Genomic DNA, 24457 nt, shown 5'->3' on the forward strand with positions numbered 1-24457 from the left:
ACTGAGAGCTTCGGGTGTGGGGGGGGGGGGAGTGTGGCGGAAGGGGAGGGAGAGAGAGGCAGACTAGGTGGTTGTCTTGGGCACGGGGGGGGGGGAGTGTAGCCCAATTCGGTGCCCCTTCCTCTTGGTGCCCTACGCAAGCGCCTAGTTTGCCTAGTGAGGGAGCCAGCCTTGCTTGTGACACTTAGTGGGAGTGAAGCCTTCTCCAGCGCTGGCTTCAAAAAACACGCAGATGTCGGCTGCCTCGAAGCTGGAAGAAGAAGAAGATACTGGATTTATATCCCACCCTCCACTCCGAAGAGTCTCAGAGCGGCTCACAATCTCCTTTACCTTCCTCCCCCACAACAGACACCCTGTGAGGTGGGTGGGGCTGGAGAAGGCTCTCACAACAGCTGCCCTTTCAAGGACAACCTCTGCCAGAGCTATGGCTGACCCAAGGCCATTCCAGCAGGTGCAAGTGGAGGAGTGGGGAATCAAACCTGGTTCTCCCAGATAAGAGTCCACACACTTAACCACTACACCAAACTGGCTGTCCAATCTCATCACTGAGAGCTTCAGGGGGAGGGGGAGTGTGGAGGAAGGGAAGGGAGGGGGCTGTGGGAGGGAGGGAGAGGCAGACTAGGTGGTTGTCTTGGGCACTGGAGGGGGGGGTGGAGCCCAATTCGGTGCCCCTTCTCCTTGGTGCCTAGGAAACCGCCTAGTTTGCCTCGTGGGCGAGGTGGCCCTGCTTGTGACACTTATTTATCTGAAAGAAGTACCGTGAAGGTGTTTGGGAAAGGTGGAGGTGTTGTCAGACATACGGGACAAGAAAGGGAAACGTGTGGAGAGGTTTTTATTTTACTTTTTGAGAGGTCGGCCAGTCTTACGGCTGCTAGAGATGATTGGCGTTGGAAAATTAGCAGCCATTTGGGGAACAAACGGCAGAAAAAATATGAATTTGGCCTTTGAAGTGTGGCAAACTTGAGTCGGCCTTTTGTCTCCAAAACTCATGGCCAGCCAAAGTTAGTCCTTTGACTGGGGACCTGTTGTTTCCCGTGCTTGACCTGGGTGTGAAAGCTACTCAGCAGCCGCTGTCATCACAGTGACCCATGGAAAGCCGGTTTGGTGTAGCAATTAAGGGAGGAGTGATTCCCCACTCCTCCTCCACTTGCAGCCAGCTGGGTGACCTTGGATAATTCACAGTTCTCTCAGAGCTGTTCTCTCAAGAGCAGTTCTCTCAGAGCTCTCTCAGCCCCACTTGCCTCACAGGGTGTCTGTTGTGGGGATGGGAAGGGGAGGAGATTGGAAGCTGCTCTGAGACTCCCAAGTGTATAAATCATCATCTTCCTCCTCTTCGTCCTCTTCTTCTTCCTCTACAGTTTTGTATAGTGGTTAAGCGTGTGAACTCTTATCTGCGAGATCCGAGTTTGATTCCCCACTCCTCCCCTTGCAGCTGCTGGAATGGCCTGGGGTCAGCCATAGCTCTGGCAGAGCTGTCCTTGTGAGACCCAGTTTGATGTAGTGGTTAAGTGTGCAGACTCTTATCTGGGAGAACCAGGTTGGATTCCCCACTCCTCCACTTACAGCTGCTGGAATGGCCTTGGGTCAGCCATAGCTCTGGCAGAACTGACCTTGTGAGAGCCAGTTTGGTGTAGTGGTTAAGTGTGCGGACTTTTACCTGGAAGAACCGGGTTGGATTCCCCACTCCTCCACTTACAGCTGCTGGAATGGCCTTGGGTTAGCCATAGCTCTCACAGGAGTTGTCCTTGAAAGGGCAGCTCCTGTGAGAGCTCTCTCAGCCCCACCCACCTCACAGGGTGTCTATTGTGGGGGGAGAAGATACAGGAGATTGTAATCTGCTCTGAGTCTCTGATTCAGAGGGAAGAGTGGGTTATACATCTGCGGTCTTCTTTTTCTCCCTCTTTTTCTCCTTCTGCTTCTCCTCCTCCCTCCTCCCTCCCCCATAGTAGATCCTTCAGTTTGCATCCTGTCTATGAGAACTGAACTCGCTGGTGTTTCCTCATGGCTTCCTTTTTCTTTCTTTCTTTTTTTCTTTTTTTTAAGCGCCTGTGTCTCAATGGGAGTTCTGGACAGGAAATTATCATCAGCACGGGTCTGGAGACAGTCGAAGCCTTGGCCTTTGAACCCATCAGTCAGCTGCTGTACTGGGTGAATGCTGGTATCCCGAAGATTGAGGTATGCCTTGGCACGGCCAGGACGCCCCATTGTTGAGAAGCAATACCATTGAATTTGCTGCCAGAGGACGTCGTGATGGCCGCAGGAATAAACAACTTGAAAAGGGGATTAGATTGATTCATGGAGGATAAGTCTGTCAGTGGCACTTGGCAAAGATGCTGAGGGGAACCTCCGCTCTCACAGGCACTAATCCTCTGTATCCCAGAGCCAGGAGGCAACATCAGGGGAAGAACCAGTTTGGGGTAGTGGTTAAGTGTGCGGACTCTTTTCTGGAAGAACCGGGTTTGATTCCCCACTCCTCCACTTGCACCTGCTGGAATGCCCTTGGGTCAGCCATAGCTCGAGCAGAGGTTGTCCTTGAAAGGGCAGCTGCTGTGAGAGCCCTCTCCAGCCCCACCCACCTCACAGGGTGTCTGCTGTGGGGGAGGAAGATAAAGGAGATTGTAAGCCACTCAGCGTCTCTGATTCACAGAGAAGGGCGGGGTATAAAACTGCAGTTGTCGTCGTCTTCTCCTGAGGCCGCCATTTTGTGACCCCCACATTGTGGCTGTTCTCAGCATGCTGGGCCAGAATTCCAAAAGGTGCCCACAGGCTCAGAAACATTGGGGATCCTTTGAGTAGGTGATATTGACAATGATGGACTACTGATCTGATTCAACGCAAGGCAGTTTCATGAGTAATGATCGGTCTTTACCGCTGCACCACTCTCTGCATTATATGTGTTGGTTGGTTCTTTGTTGGTTGTCCAGAGGAACTAGCTGACCGCTTTCCGAGACAGGATGCTAGACTAGATGGACCATTAATCTGATCCAGCAGGGCTCTTCTTTACGTTCTTATGATCTGGCTTCTGTACCATTAGAAGTACAGGATAAGGCAAAAGGGATTTGAAGCAAAAACAGTTATCTGAAGCGGTTCTTTTCATGAACCCGCAAGCGAGTTGACCTGGAAACTTTCACAGGGGCCAGTCACTTGATCTATTTTTGGCCTGTGGGGTTAAAAAGGCTGACTTGGCTGGTAGAGCTGGTCTCCCTGTAGTTCCCTCCTTTGACCCGAGTTGGGTGTGAATCCTCACAAGACATTTTTCAAATGCTTTTATTTGTTCGTTCATTCATTCGTTCATTTGTTTGGTCGGTCAATTTATATTCTGCCCTTTCCCAGACGGGCTCAGGGCGGATCACATTGAAGTAAAACCGGTCACATACAATAAAACCAATAAATACAATTAAAACAGCATTCTATAACAAAGGCAGGCGGGTGGGCACATAATGCAAATTGAGGTATAATTATTCAGTGGCCCAGATATAGTAGTTCAGATGATAGATCACATGCTGGCTGGGGCTGATGGGAGTTGTAGGCAAAAAAGCATCTGGAGAGCTACCGTTGGCCACCCCTGGTATAGGCAAGAAAGTAAAGTTTCTGTTCCCTGTCATAATACGTTTCTGTCATAATACGTTTGGAAACTCCACGCCATTTTAGTCTGAGTTCAAGGAGTTGAGGACTTTCAGCTCCGGCTAGCCATGATAGCGAAATGAAGCTTCCTGGCATAAATACACCCTCTCTCTGAATACCGAAGGGAAGGGATTTAATTTTAATTTAATTTTCCAATTTATACCCCACCCTATCCCGCAAGCGGGCTCTGGGCGGTTTACAACATGAAAACGACGTTAAAATAAATCGCTTCAAAACACCACCTCCACAAAAATATCAATCCGATTCGGGAGCAGCAGTCAGAACAGCGACCCATCCAACATCGTGTAGTCTGGAAGCTTTCAACACAGCTTGTGCACCTTGATGGTAAGGTGCTGGATGCTGGGAAAGCGATGGCTTCATAGGACGCTCGCTGGATCAAGTAAAAGCCTAGTGGGAGAGCTCTTTCTTACAGGCCCTGTGGAACTTGGATAAGTCCCACAGGGCCTGGATCTCCAGTGGGAGCTCATTCCACCAGGTAGGGGCCCGCACCGAAAAGGCCCTGGCCCTCATTGTAAAGGCCTTAAAGATAAACCTATAGGGCAGGGGTGGCCAAACTGTGGCTCGGGAGCCACATGTTGCTCTTGCACACATATTGTGTGGCTCTTGAAGCCCCCCCCCCCCTGCCTCTTTGACTGGCTTGGAGAAGGCATTAGTCTCTTTAAAACACTTCTCCAAGCAAGCCGGTGGCTTGGAGAATGCATTTAAAGTTTCCTTCTTTCCACCCCCCTCTCTCTCTCTCCCTGTCTTGCGGCTCTCAAACACCTGATGTTCACGTTTTGCGGCTCTCAAACATCTGACGTTTATTCCGTGTGGATCTTACATTAAGCAAGTTTGGCCACCCCTGCTATAGGGCAAGGCTCTCGCTACCGGATTCTGGTTTGAGAGCTTCCAGACGCCAGATAGCTAGACAAGGAAGACCTTGGACTGATTCAGGAGGGGAATTTAAGTCCTCCCTCCTATAAATTGTGCTTGCGTGCACGGATAGATTTAGTTACTCCACCGTGTTCCTGCAGAAAGGCTTCATCTGTCTGCCCGCAGAATGGGAACAGTGCCATGCGTTGTACAGCAGCAGGCAAATTACACCTCGTGCGCAGTCCTCCCCAGCACATTTATGAACTCGCTCTGTGGGCTGATGTTGGTTTATGTAAAACCGCCTGGCTGCTTCCTGGTAACAAAAGCCCGTTTGCTCTAATAAGGTTTGGTTTGCAAGCGACTGGCAAGCTGAATAAATGAATGGATCCATCAAAGTTGTTTGCAGGAAGCAATTTCCTGAGCTTTTAGGAAAGCCCATTTGTTTGGTTTTTGGAAGGCAGTATTGCTGGTGGTCTATTACAGCAGTACAGGGAGTTTTGCTCCATAAAAGGGTACTTGCCTGCTTTGTGAGTTCGATTCCACCCCATCCCCATGTCTGGTTGGAACTGCAGGGAACTGGATCTTACCTGGAAGCAGGGTTTTTTTGAGCAGGAACACAAAGGAATGTAGTTCCAGCTGGCTTGGCATCTGTGGGGTGTGGCCTAATATGCAAATAATTTCCTGCTGGGCTTTCCCTGTGTGAAACCATGGTGACACTAGGGAGTGTGGCCTAATATGCATAAGTACCTGCTGGACTTTTTCCTACCAAAAAAAAAAGCCCTGTGTGGAACAATGGTGACATCAGGGGGTGTGGCCTAATATCCAAATGAGTTCCTGCTGGACTCTTTCCTACCCCAAAAAAGCCCTGTGTGGAACAATGATGACATCAGGGAGAGTGCCCGGAAGGCAGCCTTCTTATTGGGGACTCTGCCCTCCCACGGCAGGAGGGAGACTCGAGCAGCACAAATCATCGTTTTCGTTTGCTCATACTCATCTTTCCCTACTTTTTGGTGTTTGTTCTAGGTTGCCAACCCTGACGGAGACTTAAGACTGACAATTTTGAATTCCTCTGTGCTGGAGCGGCCCCGAGCCTTGACTTTGCTGCCTAAAGAAGGGTGAGGGGATGCCAAATGTACTGCCAATTTGGTCAGTAAGCCTTGTACCTGGGAAACTAGGCTTAATATGCACATTAAAAACATAAAAAAGCAAATTGCATAGCAGAAGAACTCCAGACAGCAATTAATTCAAAAAAAGAAGAAGAAAGAAGGAACACCCTTTTGAAAATAAGTGTTCACTTTCTGCAAGAGGAAATGGAGTTTTAAGGCTCCCAAGTAGTATTTTATTTTTATTTTAAGACATTTACCCTGCCTTCCTACTGGAATAGCAAGGCAAAAGTTTTAAAAACAACTAGGACAATGCAAGCATTTAAAACATAAAAAACAGCATATCAGGTAGCAGAAAAACTCCGACCAGCAATAAAACAACAAGCAGTAGCAGCAAAAATGAGCATTCAGAACAGACAATCACAAAGATACACAGACCCAGCAATCTTCACAATCAAGCTGTTTATCAGATTTGGTCTGAGTAAGGATGCCAGGCCTGTACTACATCTGACCTAGCAGGATGAGGACATCTTGCCCACCATATTTTGTGGTCCACTGTTTGCGCGGGGGGTGGGGCGGGGCCGGGTATGTGTGATTTTCAACCTGGTTTGTTTTCTTCGTTCTAAGCAACATGTTTTTCTGGCTTGCATTCTCAGGTTGATGTTTTGGACCGACTGGGGGGATTCCAGGCCCGGTATTTATCGAAGCGAGATGGATGGCTCTTCGGCCACCTGCATCGTTTTCGAGGGGGTGAGGTGGCCTAACGGCATCTCTGTGGACGACCGCTGGATCTACTGGACCGAAGCTTACATGGACAGGATTGAGCGAATCGATTTCAACGGCATGCAGAGATCGGTGATCTTGGATAGCCTCCCTCATCCCTACGCCATTGCCGTTTTCAAGGTACTGAGAGGGATATCTGGACTTTTGTGAGTCTTTACATTAACCTATGGCAGGGATCCCTCATGTGCCTGTGGGTAGCTGCCACCACAGCACGAGGATCTTCACTGTGTGCTTGAAGATAAGCCGTGGCAGCCATTTTGTGTCTGGCTCCTCCCCCTTTGGCAGCCATTTTGTGACTGTGCCCACCACACTGTGTCAGAATTCCAAAGGTGCCTGCAGGTTCAAAGAAGTTGGAGGACCCTTGACCTGTGGTGTTCTCTTCCAAATCAAAGCCCATTGGGTAATTTACTAGAGCAGGGGTGGTCAAACACCCAAATTAGGGGACACCAGAGAAGACAGGTTTTTTGAAGAGGCGACAATGCAAGCATTAAAAACATAAAAAACAGCATATCAGGTAGCAGAAAAACTCCAACCAGCAATAAAACAACAAGCAGTAGCAGCAAAAATGAGCATTCAGAACAGACAATCACAAAGTTACACAGACCCAGCAATCTAGTGTGCAGCAATCTGGTGTGCTGGTGTGCAGCAACGAGGTAGTTGGCAGCAATGCATGTTAGTTTGTATTTGTGTTATGGTATACGAGGACTACCCTGACCTGGATGGCCCAGACTAGTCAAATCTCATCAGAATTCAGAAGCTAAGCAAGATTGGATCTGGTCTGTACTTGGATGGGAGTCTACCAAGGAAGACCAGGACTGCTATTCGGAGGCAGACAATGGCAAACTACCTCTGTTTGTCTCTTGTTTCCAAAATCCTAATTCAGGGGTGTCAAATGTGCAGCCCAGTGGCTGGAACAGGCCCCCGGAGACCTCTTATCAGGCCCCTGAGCAGCTCACTGTCATCTGTTTCCTTCTCCCTCTCTCTTGCTTCCTTCTGCATCACGGCTTGCTTTGCCAGGCTTGCTCAATAGGACAGGAGCTACAGAGCAAAGCCTCTGTTTTCTCCATTGGCTGACCAGCACATGAAGCAACTTATGTACAAAAGCTTGCAATGCCTAGCCATTTCATGTTTTTCCCCTGGTCTTAGGCTCAATGCATTGACCATGTGATTTCTGTAACGAATATTAATAAGATAAAAAGTTGGTTTGCAACTTACGGACATGTACCTGAACAACACCCTGAATAGTATACTCAAAATAGCTACAGCACAGATATTGTCTCCAGATTCTGATGCAATAATTCAAACCAAGAGGTGTCAGTTATCAGAAACTGTGAAATAAACAAAATATTGCAAGAATGCTAATTTTTTAAGCATTTTTTAAGTTTTTTAAAAATTTTGAATTGTGTTTCTCTGTGTCTTTTATAAATTTTATATCTCTACTATCTCTGGCATTATATTTAATGACACGCATGGCCCGTCCAACGAAGTCTCATTTATGTCAGATCTGGTTGTCATAAAAAATGAGTTCAGTGCCCCTGCCTTAAGGGGTCTCTATAAGTTGCCTGTGTCTTGAGAGCACTTTACACAAACAAGGGGAAGGATAAGGGGGGGGTTTCACACTGAAGATCTACAGCGAGAGTCGTGACGGCACTTTTTTACCACTAAACAAATTATGCTTACATCAGATCTGTCCAAGTAGTTAGCTGTGTTGGTCTGAAGTAGTAGAACAAAATAGGAGTCAAGTTGCTCCTTTAAGACCGACTTAGTTTTATTCAGAACGTAAGCTTTCGTGTACTCTCTAAGCACGCTTCATCAGAAGAGGAATCCGGTACAGTGAGCAAAGCCACGCGTAGCTCGTCGTCAGTGGCTCAGAATGCAAACTGGTACAAATTTAAGAACCAATGACAGTATAGTAAAATTATCTGGTAGGGAGCGGTTTAGAATGCAAAATGGTAAAAAAAAAATTAAGATTCAATGACAGTAGTAAAACTAAGGAATAGAGCAAACCTTTGATCTGAGTAGCATGAGCATGCAAAAGCCATAAAACAGTTATATGTCAAAATGTGAGAGTGTCTGTTAATGACTATATTGTATTAAGGCCGGGTCAAAAGGAAGGTATTTATATCTCAGAAGATTTCCCATCCAACTAATTTACCTTTTAACTTGTAACATACATATAGTTGGCCATAGAAAAAAAAAAGAATACAGTAAAATATAATGGATATGGAAATTGCATATACTTAACCCATTTCCATTATATTTTATTATATTCTTTTTTTTCTATGGCAAATTAGAATGATGTTTACATGTTAAAAAGTAAATTAGGTGGACAAGAACATCACTATCCAATGCATTTCTCTTTTAGCTGTATTGACACACTCAAGCAGGGATATTGGCTGTTTATCCCATTACACATGTCAGGGGTGGCCAACGGTAGCTCTCCAGATGTTTTTTGCCTACAACTCATATGAACATATGAAGCTGCCTTATACTGAATCAGACCCCTGGTCCATCAAAGTCAGTATTGTCTTCTCAGACTGGCAGCGGCTCTCCAGGGTCTCAAGCTGAAGATTTTCACACCTATTTGCCTGGACCCTTTTTTGGAGATGCCAGGGATTGAACCGGGGACCTTCTGCTTCCCAAGCAGGTGCTCTACCACTGAGCCACCGTTCCTCCCATCAGCCCTAGCCATTGGTCTGGGGCTGATGGGAGTTGTAGGCAAAAAAAACACCTGGAGAGCTACCGTTGGCCACCCCTGACATATACAGAACCCAACTCCCACTAATTTTGATGTATTTTTCTCCTAAGGCAAACTAGATGTATGTTACATGTTAAAAGGTAAATTAGTTGGATGGGAAATCTTCTGAGATATAAATATCTTCCTTTGACCCGGGCTTAATACAATACAGTCATTAACAGGCACTCTCACATTTTGACATATAACTGTTTTATGGCTTTTGCATGTTCGTGCTACTCAGATGAAAGGTTTGCTCAATTTGTTAATTTTACTATTCTGTCATTGAATCTTAAATTTTTTTACCATTCTAAACCGCTCCCTACCAGATAATTTTACTATACTGTCATTGGTTCATAAATTTGTACCAGTTTGCATTCTGAGCCACTGACTACCAGCTACGCGTGGCTTTGCTCACTGTACCGGCTTCCTCTTCTGATGAAGCGTGCTTAGAGAGTACACGAAAGCTTACGTTCTGAATAAAAACTAAGTCGGTCTTAAAGGTGCAACTTGACTCCTATTTTGTTTTACATCAGATCTGACCATTACACGTGACATTGGCAGCCCTGCATTAGAAGTAACTGCGAATCTTCCACAGGCCACTAGAGCCTTCCTTTGGGTAGGGGCAGACGGTAGCCGCGCAATTCACCAAGACGTTCCTTTGAAGACGTCTCATCATTCTGAGCACGGCGACTAACCGACAATTTTAAAAGCGGCCGCTGAAGTCAGAGCGAACTAATCTTCCCTGAGGCAATTGCAGAAAGACTTTAATATATGCCTGAGCCCCCGTAACATTTATCTAGTTTCCATATCCCCTCGGGCTGCCAGCATTCAAATGCAGGTTAAGGGGTTGCCCCTAGCAACTAATAAGGGATGTGATGTCCTTGTGTGCAAAATCAGAACTTCATCAGGAACAGAAGTTTTAATGCCTGGTTTTCTGCTCAGGGGATTTCAAAGTGCAGTTATGCTGCACTTCTTGTTGTGGGACGGTAGCTCAGTGGTAGAGCATCAGCTTGGGAAGCAGAAGGTCCCAGATGCAATCCCTGGCATCTCCAAAAAAGGGTCCAGGCAAATAGGTGTGAAAAACCTCAGCTTGAGACCCTGGAGAGTCATGAAGGGGGCTGTGGCTCAGTGGTAGAGCATCTGCTTGGGAAGCAGAAGGTCCCAGGTTCAATCCCTGGCATCTCCAAAAAAGAGTCCAGGTAAATAGGTGTGAAAAACCTCAGCTTGAGACCCTGGAGAGTCATGAAGGGGGCTGTGGCTCAGTGGTAGAGCATCTGCTTGGGAAGCAGAAGGTCCCAGGTTCAATCCCTGGCATCTCCAAAAAAGAGTCCAGGTAAATAGGTGTGAAAAACCTCAGCTTGAGACCCTGGAGAGTCATGAAGGGGGCTGTGGCTCAGTGGTAGAGCATCTGCTTGGGAAGCAGAAGGTCCCAGGTTCAATCCCTGGCATCTCCAAAAAAGGGTCCAGGCAAATAGGTGTGAAAAACCTCAGCTTGAGACCCTGGAGAGCCGCTGCCAGTCTGAGAAGACAATACTGACTTTGATGGACCAAGGGTCTGATTCAGTATAAGGCAGCTTCATATGTTCATATATATATGTCTCCTTTTTTTTTTTTTTAAAGTTATACCTTCACCTCCTTGATTTCTAAATCAGGTTTTAAGTTGAGAGAAGGGGCAGCCTCAGTTTGAGCTGGTTCAGGTCTCACTTCCGCCACTGATTCCCTTGATGGCCGCAAGCAAACTGCGGTTCTCACCCTTTACGCCCTGCCCGCAAAATGGGACAGATGATAGCGACTTGACTTGCAGAGTCGTTGTAAGCGTTTCAACAAGAAAAAAGTATGTTCGGTGCTCTAAATGTTTGATACGAATTAAATAAACGCTAGTCTGATCTCGTCAGATCTCGGATGCCTAGCCGAGTCAGTCCTGGTTAGTATTTTGATGGGTGACCACCAAGGAAGTCCAGAGTTGCTTTGCAGAGACAGGCAACTGCAAACCGCTCTGAACATCTCTGGCTTTGAAGACCCAATGGAGTTGTCATAAGTCGGCTGTCATTTCATGCCCCCCCCCCCAAAAAAAAAGCAAAAAAGAGAAGGAAGGCATCATTACACACACACATGGGTGGGTAGATAGATAGAGAGAGAGACAGAGACAGAGAGAGACAGACAGACAGACAAGATAGATCCAGCCAGCCAGCCAGTTTTTGTAGTGGTTAGTGTGTGGACTCTTATCTGGGAGAACCGTGTTTGATTCCCCACTCCTCTACTTGTAGCTGCTGGAATGGCCTTAGGTCAGCCATAGCTCTTGCAGGAGTCGTCCTTGAAAGGGCAGCTGCTGCAAGATCTCTCTCAGCCTTATCTACCTCACAGGGTATGTCTGTTGTGTGTGTGTATGTGGGAGGTAGGTAAAGGAAGAAGAAGAAGAAGATATTGGATTTATATCCCGCCCTCCACTCTGAAGAGTCTCAGAGCGGCTCACAATCTCCTTTACCTTCCTCCCCCACAACAGACACCCTGTGAGGTGGGTGGGGCTGCAGGGGGCTCTCACAGCAGCTGCCCTTTCAAGGACAAACCTCTGCCAGAGCTATGGCTGACCCAAGGCCATGCTAGCAGGTACAAGTGGAGGAGTGGGGAATCAAGTCCACACACTTAACCACTACACCAGATTGGCTCTCCAGAGACTGGCTCTCCAAGAGATTGTGACCGCTCTGAGACTCTGAGATTCAGAGTATAGGGCAGTATATAAATCCAATATCTTCATCTTCTTCTAGATAGAGGGATGGAGAGATAGAGAGAGATGTATATTGATTGAGAGAGAGATGTATATAGATAGACAGATAGGCAGGCAGGCACACAGACACATATACACCACAAACACACACACGTTGATGCCTTTCTCTTTTATATATGTATGCTATTTATTTCTGTCAGTGACAACATTAACTTTAATAAATGCATATGTTTAAAGGATATTTAGTTTGCGTCCCCCCCCCCCCCTCCCCGAGCTACCTATACTTGCAGTTCCCAAAATATTACTGCTAAAAGATGAGAGGTTTGCTTTTCAGAATGAGATCTACTGGAACGATTGGTCTCAGCTGAGCATATTCAGAGCCTCCAAATACAGCGGATCCAGAATGGAGATTTTGGTTGGCCACCTCACCGGGGTGATGGACATGAAAATCTTCTACCGAGGAAAGACGGCAGGTATTCCTGGGACCGTGTTCTGATTTGTTCTGCTTGTTTTGTATTTGGATAACTCCTTGGAACAATAAGGAAGAGCAGAAAAACGGGGGTGCTGCATTCTTGGTGCCAGATCTCTTATTTCAGGGTAGAAAATCAACGTGGTCTGCACATCTTGGTTGGGGGTGGGCAGACAAGAGATTAAAACTGTTGTGACCAGTGTGGAGTCATTAGCTCTGGGTTGTGAAATTCGTGGAGACTCCGGGATGGAGCTCGGGGAGGAAAAATACAATGCCATAGAGTCCACCCTCCAGAGCCATCATTTTCTCCAGGGGCACTGATCTCTGTAGTCTGGAGATGGATTGTAATCCTGGGAGATCGTCCAGTCCCACCTGGAGGGTGGCAACTCTAACTGTTACGCTTGCTATAGATCCAAAGGAGTTAACCGTGTTAGTCTGCTGCTGCAAAATGGTAAAGAGTCCAGTAGCACCTTTCAGGCTGACAAATTTTTGTGTAGCCTAAATTTTCAAGAAACGCACCTCTCTTCGTCAGATGCATCTGACGAAGAGAGCTGTGTTTCTCGAAAGCCTATGCGATGCTAAAATTTGCTAGCCTTAAAGGTGCTACTGGCCTTGTTACTGTTTTGCTTGCTGAAAATGTCTGGAAGATTGAAATGACAGGGCTATCCAGCTGGGGAGGCGGACTTGAAAGATGTAACTCCTGAAGTCCCAGACTGAGTCAGAGCTGTGATTAAAGCCAGTCTTGTCTTCTCCAAATGGCAGTGGCTTTCCAGGAGCTGAGGTGGAGATCTTGCCCCATAGCCACTCCTGATCCTTTAAACTGGAGATGCCGGGGATTGAACCAGGGACCTTCTGCTTGCGAAACAGACACCGTACCACTCAGCCACAATTTACACCTTGTACCCTGCCGTTGACCGTTCCCCCACCTTCTCCTGACAGGGCAGAACGCTTGTAGTGCCAGGCCCTGCAGCCTGTTGTGCCTCCCGAAATCCAACAACAGCCGAAGTTGCAAATGCCCTGAGGGAGTTTCTGGGCATTTGCTCTCCTCAGGGGAGATGAAGTGCGATTGCCCACCTGGGTATCTTTTGAAAAACAACACCTGCGTAAAGGAAGGTAAGGAGGAGCACACACTTGCCTGGGCCTTCACAGTACTCTACAGTTAATCACCATCAAACCGTAGCTATAAGAGAAGCCATGTTGGATCAGGCCAATGGCCCATCCAGTCCAACACTCTGCGTCACATAAGAACATAAGAGAAGCCATGTTGGATCAGGCCAATGGCCCATCCAGTCCAACACTCTGTGTCACATAAGAACAGAAGAGAAGCCATGTTGGATCAAACCAATGGCCCATCCAGTCCAACACTCTGTGTCACATAAGAACATAAGAGAAGCCATGTTGGATCCGGCCAATGGCCCATCCAGTCCAACACTCCTTTGCATATGCGGCCACACCTCCCGATGTCACCATTGTTTCGCTTGGGGCTTTTTTGGTAGAAAAAGCCCAGCAGGAATTCATTTGCATATTAGGCCACTCCCATTGATGCCAAGCTAGCCGGAACTGCGTTCCTGTGCGTTCCTGCTCAAAAAAAGCCCTGGATATAGATAAGTTGATGTGGTCTGTTGCCTTGGACCCTGACTGTACCTTCTTTAAAATTCTTCTTTTGCCTCTGCTTGGATTCTCGCTCACCTGACTGCCGCATCTCAGAAAACACCTGTCTCTCCAACCAGTATAGATGCTCGAATGGGAATTGCATCAACAGCATTTGGCAGTGCGACAACGACAACGACTGCGGGGATATGAGTGACGAGAAGAACTGCCGTACGTTACCTGGTTGCTTTTCTCTAGACTCGCCAATGTACACGACAGAGAGTAACGCATGCCAAACAGAGAAGTACCATATTTTTCGCACCATAAGGCGCTCCGGACGATAGGACGCACCTTCCTCCTGGGGGGCGATCCGCTGTCTCTGCCTCCGATCCGGCGCTTCCCCCGCACCTGCCTGCCTGGCTCCAGCTTCTTCCAGCAAGCGTGGGATCGCTCCACATGGCCCCACCGCAAACCCAGCACTTTGCGAGCGCCGGCTGCGGAGGGGGCAGCGTGCTTCCTCCTTGCCTGTGTGCCTGGCTTCAGCTGTGATGCTTAAAGCAAGCGCTGGGATCGCGCCCTCCGCCCTCCGATCCCAGCGCTTGCTTTAAGCATCAGAGGTGGAGCCAGGCAGACAGACAAGGAGGAAACACGCTGCCCCCTCCGCAGCTGGCGCTCGTGAAGCGCTGGGTTTGCGGTGGGGCCACGTGGAGCGATCCCACACTTGCTGGAAGAAGGTGGAGCCAGGCAGGCGCGGGGGAAGCGCCAGATCAGAGGCAGCGGATCGCCCCCCCGAAAGGTACGTACCTTCGCTCCATAAGACGCACACACTTCCCCCCCCCCCACTTTTTTTGGGGGGGGGGAAGTGCGTCTTATGGTCCGAAAAATACGGTACTTGCCCTGAGGAGCGTACAATGTGAATTTCCAACAGAGAAATGGAAGGGAGATGTGGAAGGAGATACATGCGCCTATATTAAGTTGTGCACCTTTAAGCTTGGTATGATCTGTTAGGGATGAAGAGGAATGGGTTGAGCTGGAAGTTCCACAAGAAACTTGCTTGTGAGAAGGGGTTTAACAATAGAGAGAGTCAGGGGTCGTTTTGTAGAAAAGCACGTGGTGGAGCTCATCCAGAGATTGCTATGCGGCTGCACATACTATTCAGTGGACAAGGTGGGACCGAGGAGGGGGAACCGTCAAAAAGGTTCACGAGCTGCACTCCTATGAGCTCCTGCTGAATTCAATGCCTGCAGAGAGTAATACCTTAGGGTTGGCCAACAGTAGCTCTCCAGATGTTTTTTGCCTACAACTCCCATCAGCCCCAGTCAGCATGGCCAATGGTGCATCCATTGGGGCCCTGAGATTTTTAAAATCCTGGGTCTGCAGCACCACTGTCCTGAGAAGACTTTTTTTACAAGATTATGATTGATGTAGGGAAGTCACTACAGATAACGGTGCCCTCAAGTTCTGATCCAGAAGCAGCGTTCGTTGCTTGTCAGATCAGGAAACGTGTCACCTATCTCCTCTGTGGGTTTCTTTGAAATAAGGCTGCTGGTGTCTCAAGATCAGATGATTCCAGCCTGAACGAAATCGCTCTCTTTCCTCCCCATGATAGCAACAACGATATGTGATGTCGACACTCAGTTCCGCTGCCATGGCTCGGGGACTTGTGTCCCGTTGTCCTATAAGTGCGACCTGGAGGATGATTGCGGTGACAACAGTGATGAAAATCACTGCGGTAAGTCTGGCCACAAAGTTGTTCTTAGGCGTCTTTACACGTGCTAAATTCTCTACACTCCTCCATTCCGTGCACCCATGTGGCATTGGCTTACACTAAATCGGTCCTGTGGTCTATCAAGGACAGTGTTGTTGATTCAGATTAGCTGCGGCTCTGGCAGAAGTCTTTGACATGGCCTGTTACTCCCTGATCCTTAAGTAAAGGTGCCAGGGATTGAACTTGGAACCAGGCCTGTAGCTACAGGGGACCCGAGAGGGGCCCGGCCACCCTATTCAACCCCCCCCTCCTTCTGTAGGGTCCCTCTATTGGAGAGCGAGGGAGGGAGAGAGCAACAGCGACAGCAAGGGAGGAAAGTGAGACAGAAAAAGCAACGGTGAAGGGGAGAGAGAGGGAGCGCAACAGCTACAGGGAGGGGGGAAAGTGAAACAGAAAGAGCAGCAGTGAAGGGGAGAGAGCGCGCAACAGCGACAGGGAGGGGGAAAGCAAGACAGAAAGAGCAGCAGTGAAGGGGAGAGAGAGCGCAACAGCGACGGGGAAAGTGAGACAGAGCAACAGCGAGAGGCGAGAGAGAGAGCACAACAGCGACAGCGAGGGGGGAAGCGAGAGAGCGACAGTGAGAGAGAGATAGCAGCCGTGCGAAAGAGAGTGGGAGAGAGAGCTGGGGCTGACCTCTGGCGGGAAGAAGCAGCCAAGCCCCATGGCCCCCCCCACACCAATTTTTTAATCTCCCAGGCCCCTCCACCCAACATTTTCAGGCTTCAGGCCTGCTTGGAACCTCCTGCAGTCCAAACAGGAGCTGTACCATTGAGCCACGGCCTCTCCCCAAGAAATAAGGAACACTTGTATGTCTGAGTTGCCGTGCTTACAGTATTGGCTGTGCAGTTTTGTGTTTTTGTATTAAAGTAGAAGTATAGGAAATGGGGGAAAGTGTAGATGACTGGGGAAGTCAATGGCAAACCACCCCGTAAAAAAAGTCTTCCGTGAAGACGTTGTGATGCGATGTCACCCCAGAGTCGAAAATGACTGGTGCTTGCACAGGGGGACTACCTTTACCTTTTTATAGGAAATGAGGACCAGGAAAAAGCAGATAACCTTGCAGGGTTATAACACTTCTGCTTAGGGGTACAATATGACCCCTACAGATTCTCATATGTTTGGTGCAGACCATGGTCTACTCAAGCAGGATCCAGTCTTCTGTCCTGGCAGTCATTTCAGATGACACCATAGGACAGGGGTGGCCAAACTTGCTTAACGTAAGAGCCACATAGAATAAATGTCAGATGTTTGAAGAAGAGTCTCAGAGCGGCTCACAATCTCCTTTACCTTCCTCCCCCACAACAAACACCCTGTGAGGTGGGTGGGGCTGGAGGGGGTTCTCACAGCAGCTGCCCTTTCAAGGACACCCTCTGCCAGAGCTATGGCTGACCCAAGGCCATGCTAGCAGGTGCAAGTGGAGGAGGGGGGAATCAAACCCGGTTCTCCCAGATAAGAGTCCGCACACTTAACCACTACACCAAACTGGCTCTCCAAACTGGTTTGAGAGCCGCAAGACACGAATGTCAGATGTTTTGAGAGCTGCAAGGAAGGAAGGAAGGAAAATAGATGGGGGAAGGAGAGATGGAAAGGAAGCAACTTTAAATGCATTCTCTAAGCTGCCGGCTGGCTTGGCTTCAAGAAGTGGTTTAAAGAAAGAAACACCTTCTTCAAGCCAGCAGAAGGTAGGGTTTTGAGTACTGCACAATATCTGTGAAAGAGCCACATGTGGTTCCCGAGCCACAGTTTGGCCACCCCTGGCATAGATCCTTGTGTTGTGATGGCAGCTGCTGTTGAAGCAACATTCTAAAAAATCTGCACAGTCACTACATGGTTAAAAATCTGCTCCATCAGTCAGATTTCCAGTGGGCCTATTAGAAGCCTTGCTGGGCAAAACCCTCCGCTGGCCCTGCCCATTTTCTAAAAACACCTGGTGGGCCCCATTAAAGGTATCGGTGGGCATCACGTTTAAGAGATTTAAAACTCTGAGGAACAATTTTCCAAGGTTCTATAACATTTTCCAAATGGCAGTCAGTTGGAACACTAGAAAACAGCAGATGATCATAGAATTATAGGGTTGGAAGGGACCTTCAGGGTCATCTAGCCCAACCCCTTGCACAGTGGTGGGATTTCTCTTCATTTGTACCGCTTCTGGAATAAAGTAGACATGTGAAGCGGAGAAGATCCCAAAGCAATCTAGATTTCCTAATTCAGGGGTGGCCAAACTTGCTTAAGGTAAGAGCCACACAGAATAAACATCAGGTGTTTGAGAGCCGCAAGACATGAATGTCTGATGTTTGAGAGCCACAAGGTAGGCAGGCAGGAAAGAAGGCAAATAGATGAGAAAGGGAGGGAGAAGTGGAAAGAAAGCAAACTTAAAATGTATTCTCCAAGCTGGAGTGTGGGGGGTAGTAGGGGCTTTGAGAGCCACAGCTTGGCCATCCCTGTCCTAACTCCTTGTAATCCATGCGAGGGAAGCAGTCAGTTACTAGATAAGGGGTGGCCAAACTGTGGCTCGGGAGCCACATGTGGCTCTTTCACTGTCTCATCAGCCAGCTTGGAGAAGGCATTTGTCTCTTTAAATCACTTCTCTAAGCCAAGCCTGCCAGCAGCTTGGAGCTTTGAGAGCCATGCAACATTTAAAGCTGCTTTCTTTCCACCTCTTCCTCTCTCCCCATCTATGTATCTTCCTTCCTTCCTTCCTTCCTTCCTTCCTTCCTTCCTTCCTTCCTTCCTTCCTTCCTTCCTTCCCTCCCACCCTCCTCCCACCCTCCTTCCTGCCTTCTCTCCCTCCCTCCTTCCTGCCTTCCCTTCCTCCCTTCCTTCCTTCCCTCCCTCCCTCCTCCCACCCTCCTTCCTGCCTTCTCTCCCTCCCTCCCTCCTTCCTGCCTTCCCTCCCTCCCTCCTTCCTTCCTGCCTTCCCTCCTTTCCCTCCCTCCTCCCACCCTCCTTCCTTCCTTCCTCCCTCCCTCCCGCCTGCCTTCCCTCCCTCCCTCCCTGCCTTCTTGTCCTCCTTCCTTCCTTCCTTCCTTCCTTCCTTCCTTCCTTCCTTCCTTCCTTCCTTCCTTCCTTCCTTCCTTCCTTCCTTCCTTCCTTCCTTCCCTCCTCCCACCCTCCTTCCTTCCTGCCTTCCCTCCCTCCTCCCACCCTCCTTCCTGCCTTCCCTCCCTCCCTCCTTCCTGCCTTCCCTCCCTCCTTCCTGCCTTCCCTCCCTCCCTCCTTCCTTCCTTCCTGCCTTCCCTCCCTCCTACCTTCCTTCCTGCCTTTTCTCCCTCCTTCCTTCCTGCCTTCCCTCCCTCCCTCCTTCCTGCCTTCCCTCCCTCCTTCCTGCCTGCCTTCCCTCTCTCCCTTTCCTGCCTTCCCTCACTCCTCCCACCCTTCCTGCCTTCCCTCCCTCCCTTCCTTCCCTCCCTCCCTCCTCCCACCCTCCTTCCTGCCTTCTCTCCCTCCCTCCCTCCTTCCTGCCTTCCCTCCCTTCCTTCCTTCCCTCCCTCCTCCCACTTTCCTTCCTGCCTTCTCTCCCTCCCTCCCTCCTTCCTGCCTTCCCTCCCTCCCTCCTTCCTTCCTGCCTTCCCTCCCTCCTCCCACCCTCCTTCCTTCCTTCCTCCCTCCCTCCCGCCTGCCTTCCCTCCCTCCCTCCCTCCCTCCCTGCCTGCCTTCTTGCCCTCCTTCCTTCCTTCCTTCCTTCCTTCCTTCCTTCCTTCCTTCCTTCCTTCCTTCCTTCCTTCCTTCCTTCCTTCCTGCCTGCCTGCCTGCCTGCCTGCCTGCCTGCCTGCCTGCCTTCCCTCCCTCCCTTCCTTCCTGCCTTCCCTCCCTCCCTTCCTTCGCAGCTCTCATACATGTGATGTTTATTCTGTGTGACTCTTACGTTAAGCGAGTTTGGCCACCATTGTACTAGATCATCATTGGGTCTGTTTCAAAAGCGATCCTGTTACTCACACTGAATGAATTTCTGGTTGGGCGTGGGGAGGGGAAGAGAGGGGCAGGAGGGGAAACCGCCACCCGCAGAGAGCTGTTGAATGTGTGACTCTCTTTCCCTGGGCCTTTCTCCACCTGTCCTTTCAGAAGCCCACCAGTGTCGGAACGATGAGTTCAGCTGCAGCTCAGGGATGTGTATCCGCCTTTCTTGGAAGTGTGACGGCGACAACGATTGCCGGGACTGGTCTGACGAAGCCAATTGCACCAGTGAGTACTTTGTGGCCTGCTTTTCTCCCCAACGGAGGTCCAAAGCAGCTTATAACATTTGTCCTCCATTTTTTATCCTCACAGCAACCCTGGGAGATAAATTAATCTGAGTGTGTGATCGGCCAGAGGTCCTCCAGCAAGCTAGGGAGGATTCAAATCTGGGATTCCCAAATCCATGTCCAGAACTTTAACCATGACTCCTGTCTTTGCATCCTGTAAGCCCTTAACCACTACACCAAACTGGCTCTTTTAAAGACACTTCCTTTGTATTTCTTCCATGGGATCAAGGGAACTGGGTAAAAGAAGCTCTGGCTCTTTCCTTCCCCTGGGGATGAGGAGGGGGGAGGAGCCTCAGCCAATAGAGGGAAGACAGGCTTGGCTCAGTAGCTCTGCTGTGTGATTCAGAAAGCCTGGCAAAGCAAAACTTATCCTTCCTCTCCAAGGGAGGAGCCTCAGATAATGGAGAAAATAGAGATTTTGCTCTGTAGCTCTGTGAGAATGAGCAAGTCTTGCAAAGCAAGCTGGGACGCAAAAGGAAGGAGGAGAGAGGAAGAAGGAAGCAGATGAAAGCCAGTTGCTCAGGGGCCCGATTTGGCTCCCCGGGCTGCATGTTTGACACCCGTGGACTGAACCACGAACTTCCTGCATGCAAAGCATGTGGTCTGCTGTTCAGCCACAGCGTCTCCCTTTGAAGTTGCTTTGTTCTCTTTGCATTCAAGGGCCTAGCAGCCATCAAGAAGCGGTAGTTGGTATTCTACCAGTGTGGACCTGAAAGGGAGCGTCACACAAAACAGTGGCGTCTCTTTTCCTGAGAGTTTCCCGGAGTGCCTGATTATAGAACAGGAGCCTACTTCAAAACCCCCCCCAAAAAAACCTGTTGAGGTTCTTTACGATTTTTTTTTTTAACTTTGTTAATCCGCGGTTTGAAATTATCAGAGGATAACAGTCATTTTAGCAACCATTAATCTGGCAGCTCCGCCGTCTGCATTGATGCCTCTTTTCGAAAATAATTACATTTCACAGTGAATCCTTAATAGAATATTACTGCCCAAAGAGGGTTGTAACTCAGAATGGCAGCTGAGCGCATCGCCGGCTTGTCAGCAGTAAGGAGCAGGCGATTCAATTAAGCTGAACATGGGCTTTGCCTGCCTGATAAGAAGAGCTCGTTTTTAAAAAAAGAAATTAGGTGACTGCATGCCCGCACTGACTTGGCAAGCATTATCTGGGCTTAGAGGCCCAGGTGTATCTCTTGGCACTCAGAGCAGGTGAACTTCGGCCTGCCCCCTTTGTGTCTTCCTGATGCTCTTAGAGGTTGTCGACAGTTCAGTGTAGTGGTTAAGTGCACGGACCCTTATCTGGGAGAATCGGGTTTGATTCCCCACTCCTCCACTTGCAGCTGCTGGAATGGCCTTGCGTCAGCCATCACTCTCGTAGGAGTTGTCCTTGAAAGCTCTCTCAGCCCCACTCACTTCACAGGGTGTCTGTTATGGGAGAGGAAGATAAAGGAGATTGTAAGCCGCTTTGAGTCTGATTCAGAGAGAAGGGCGGGGTATAAATCTGCAGTCTTCTTCTATGTAGTCAAATACAGGATAACATGGAGAATGCGTAACCTATAGAATTGCCAACCTCCAGGTCGGCCTAGAGCAGAGTGTCAAACGTGGGGCCTGGGGGGCAAACCAGGCCCCCGGAGGGCTCCTATCAGGCCCCCGAGCAACCCACTGTCATCTTTCTTCTTCCTTTCTCTTGCTTCCTTCTCCATCACAGCTTGCCTTGCCAGGTTTGCTCAATAGCACAGCAGTTACAGCGCAAAGCCTCTATTTTCTCTATTGGCTGAGGCTCCACCCTTGGGGAGGGAGGCAGAACTTGCTTTGCCAAGCTCTCTGAATCGCACAGCTTTATTTTGTCTTTTTTTTTAAAGTAATTGTGTTTGTCTGTGTCCTTTATAAAGTTTATATCTCTGCTACCTAATCTTAAATAGGCACACATACGGCCCAGCCCGACAAGGTCTCACTAATGTCGCATCTGGCCCTCATAGCATATGAGTTTGACACCCCTGACCTAGAGCCTTCTGAGCAGATGCCTGTTAGAAAGTAACACGGAGACGTCTTGTCCCATGGGAATATTGTAAATTTATGTCTTCATTGACTTGTGAAACTTGTGTTGGTCCCGCACCTGAGGAAACTGAAACAGGAAGTGAAAGTTACCAGTCCTGTTGGTGCTATTCACGGATTAAGGAGAATGGACTATCTACTGTGAATCTAGATCCAAGCGGGCAGCCGTGTTGGTCTGAAGCAGTTGAACAAAGCAGGAGTCAAGTTTGACCTTTAAGACCAACCAATTTTTATTTAGAACGTAAGCTTTCGTGTGCTCTGAAGCACGCTTCATCAGACGAGGAATCCAGCACAGCTCACTGTGCTGGATTCCTTGTCTGATGAAGTGTGCTTAAGGGCACACGAAAACTTACGTTCTAAATAAGAATTGGTTGGTCTTAAAAGTGCAACTTGGCTCCTACTGTGAATCTGTTATGCATTTCAACTGGAATTATTTAACGTCAATTGGAACGGCTGAGTGTAATTGGAATGGATTGATGTATTTTTTTTTTCAAATTTGTATGCCTGCTCTAAGTTGAATTATTTGATTTTGCAAGAAAACGTTTCATTCAGAGCAATTACAGTTGTTTTCATTAGGTCAGGGCTTGTCTCAGCCTTTAGGGGGTGGCGGGAGATTTCCTGGGATTAGAGCTGGTGTCCGGGCAGCTGACAGAAAATGGCTGCTTTGGAGTTCAGAATCGATAGTATTACACTCCACTGGAGTCCCTCCCCTTCCCAAAGCCTGCCCTCCCCAGGTTTTGCCCCCAGAATCTCCAGGAATTTCCCAACCTGGAGTTGGTAACCCTAATTTATGTGCCAACTGCAAATAACAGCTCCCAAAGTGATGGGAATGGCGGTAGACTGGGGCTGTGCTTCTGAGAAGAAGCGTTCTGCTGACAGAAACACCAACGTCACGTATTTCTATTCAGCCCTTCCCCCAAGAAGCCCAGTGTGGTATACCCGGTTCTCCACTCCTCCGTTTTACCCTCACAATATTCCTGTGAGGTAGGCTAGGCTGAGAGAGGGAGAGTGCCCGGGTCACTCTCACCCAGTAGGTTTCATGCCAGATCGAGATTTGAACCCAGGATTCCATTGTCCTCGTCCAACACTCTTAACCCCGCTGCACCAGGCCTTGACAGAATTTCTTCGGCTTTATGAGCCACCCTGAACTTTTAGGGGATGGATTTCTTTTTCCAGCTTCCAGGGATATGTATTTTAATGACCATCCTTCCTAGTCAAGGCTAGCATAGAACCTGATCCTGCGCTCTTCAAAGTGTCCTGTCCAGGCCTCGGATTCAGTGGGAGCTCACAGGAGCACAGCTCCTGAAACTTTCTGAGAGTTCCACATTCTCCTTCTGAGAGTTCCTCCTCCTCCTTCTGAGAGTTCCACCTCCTTGTCTATTGAAGAGTAGGTGCAGCTGCATAACAATCCCTGGATGAGCTCCACCACCTGTTTTTCTACAAAATGTCCCCTGATCTTGTCACTTTTTTCAAAGCTATAACAAAAGTGTTGCCAGTCTGTAAATAGAAATTGGTTGCCTGGGTATTCATCACAGCAGAAAGTTAACCCGTGCCCCTCACTTAAATAAGCCGTGTACTTAAGTTGAGAAACACCAAGAGGCACTTACAATAAACGACTACTGCAAACCCTAGCCCAGGGGTGGCCAAACGGCAGCTCAGGAGCCGCATGTGGCTGTTTCATACACATTGTGTGGCTCTTGAAGCCGCGACCATCTCATCAGCCATCTTGTAGAAGGCATTTGTCTCTTTAAATCACTTCTCCAAGCCAAGCCAGCCAGAGGCTTGAAGAATGCTTTTAAAGCCAATCCTCCAAGAGCTTACAGGTCTCTTAGTACAGGGCCTACTACTGTAAGCTCCAGGAGGATTGGATACATCGGGGGTGGGGGTGGCCTAATACACAAAGGCATTCCTGCTACAAAAGGATGCCCTAGGCTTACCAATTTCTTTTACACCTGATCCTTTTCTGTCTGTCCCTTTCTGACCTCTGGCATCATCTACTTTCTCACTGGTCCCTTGGATGTCTTTGCTTTCAGCAGTGTACCACACCTGCGAAGCCTCCAGTTTCCAGTGCCACAATGGACACTGCATCCCCCAGAGGTGGGTTTGCGATGGCGACGCCGACTGCCAAGATGGATCTGACGAGGACCCGACCATCTGTGGTACGGCAGACGTTTGCAGCTGTTGGGGGTGGGCTAAAAGGTGTCTGTCTCCTCTCTCTCACCCAGCCCAGTTTGCTCCCTGCCTTAGAAACAAATAGTCTGTAACTTGGTCCTCTTGAGACTGACCTGCAGCCAAGGAAATGTTCATTGGTCAGTCTTTTAAAAATATTTGGTGCCCTATAATTTCCTCCCTTAGCCTCATTTCCTTTATTAGTGGGTCATATGCTAAACATGAGTCAGCGGTGTGATGCAGTGGCTAAAAAGGCAAATGTAGTTTTGGGCTGTATCAACAGAAGTATAGTGTCCAGATCACATGATGTGTAGTATCGTTTT

The 24457-nt window shown here is 48.8% G+C and overlaps 1 protein-coding gene across 1 annotated transcript in view; it reads left to right on the top strand.

Annotated features, from left to right (window-relative positions):
• SORL1 (sortilin related receptor 1) overlaps positions 1-24457 on the top strand; it is a 194927-nt gene that overhangs the window by 105993 nt on the left and 64477 nt on the right. Inside the window, 9 exon segments of the mRNA XM_060251466.1 lie at positions 2044-2175; positions 5521-5612; positions 6257-6503; positions 12180-12318; positions 13254-13427; positions 14022-14135; positions 15514-15636; positions 19735-19854; positions 23999-24124. Coding sequence (XP_060107449.1) covers positions 2044-2175; positions 5521-5612; positions 6257-6503; positions 12180-12318; positions 13254-13427; positions 14022-14135; positions 15514-15636; positions 19735-19854; positions 23999-24124 — 1267 coding nt within the window.

The sequence above is a fragment of the Heteronotia binoei genome, chromosome 12 (assembly GCF_032191835.1).
Source record: "Heteronotia binoei isolate CCM8104 ecotype False Entrance Well chromosome 12, APGP_CSIRO_Hbin_v1, whole genome shotgun sequence".
NCBI classification, from domain to species: Eukaryota; Metazoa; Chordata; class Lepidosauria; order Squamata; family Gekkonidae; genus Heteronotia; species Heteronotia binoei.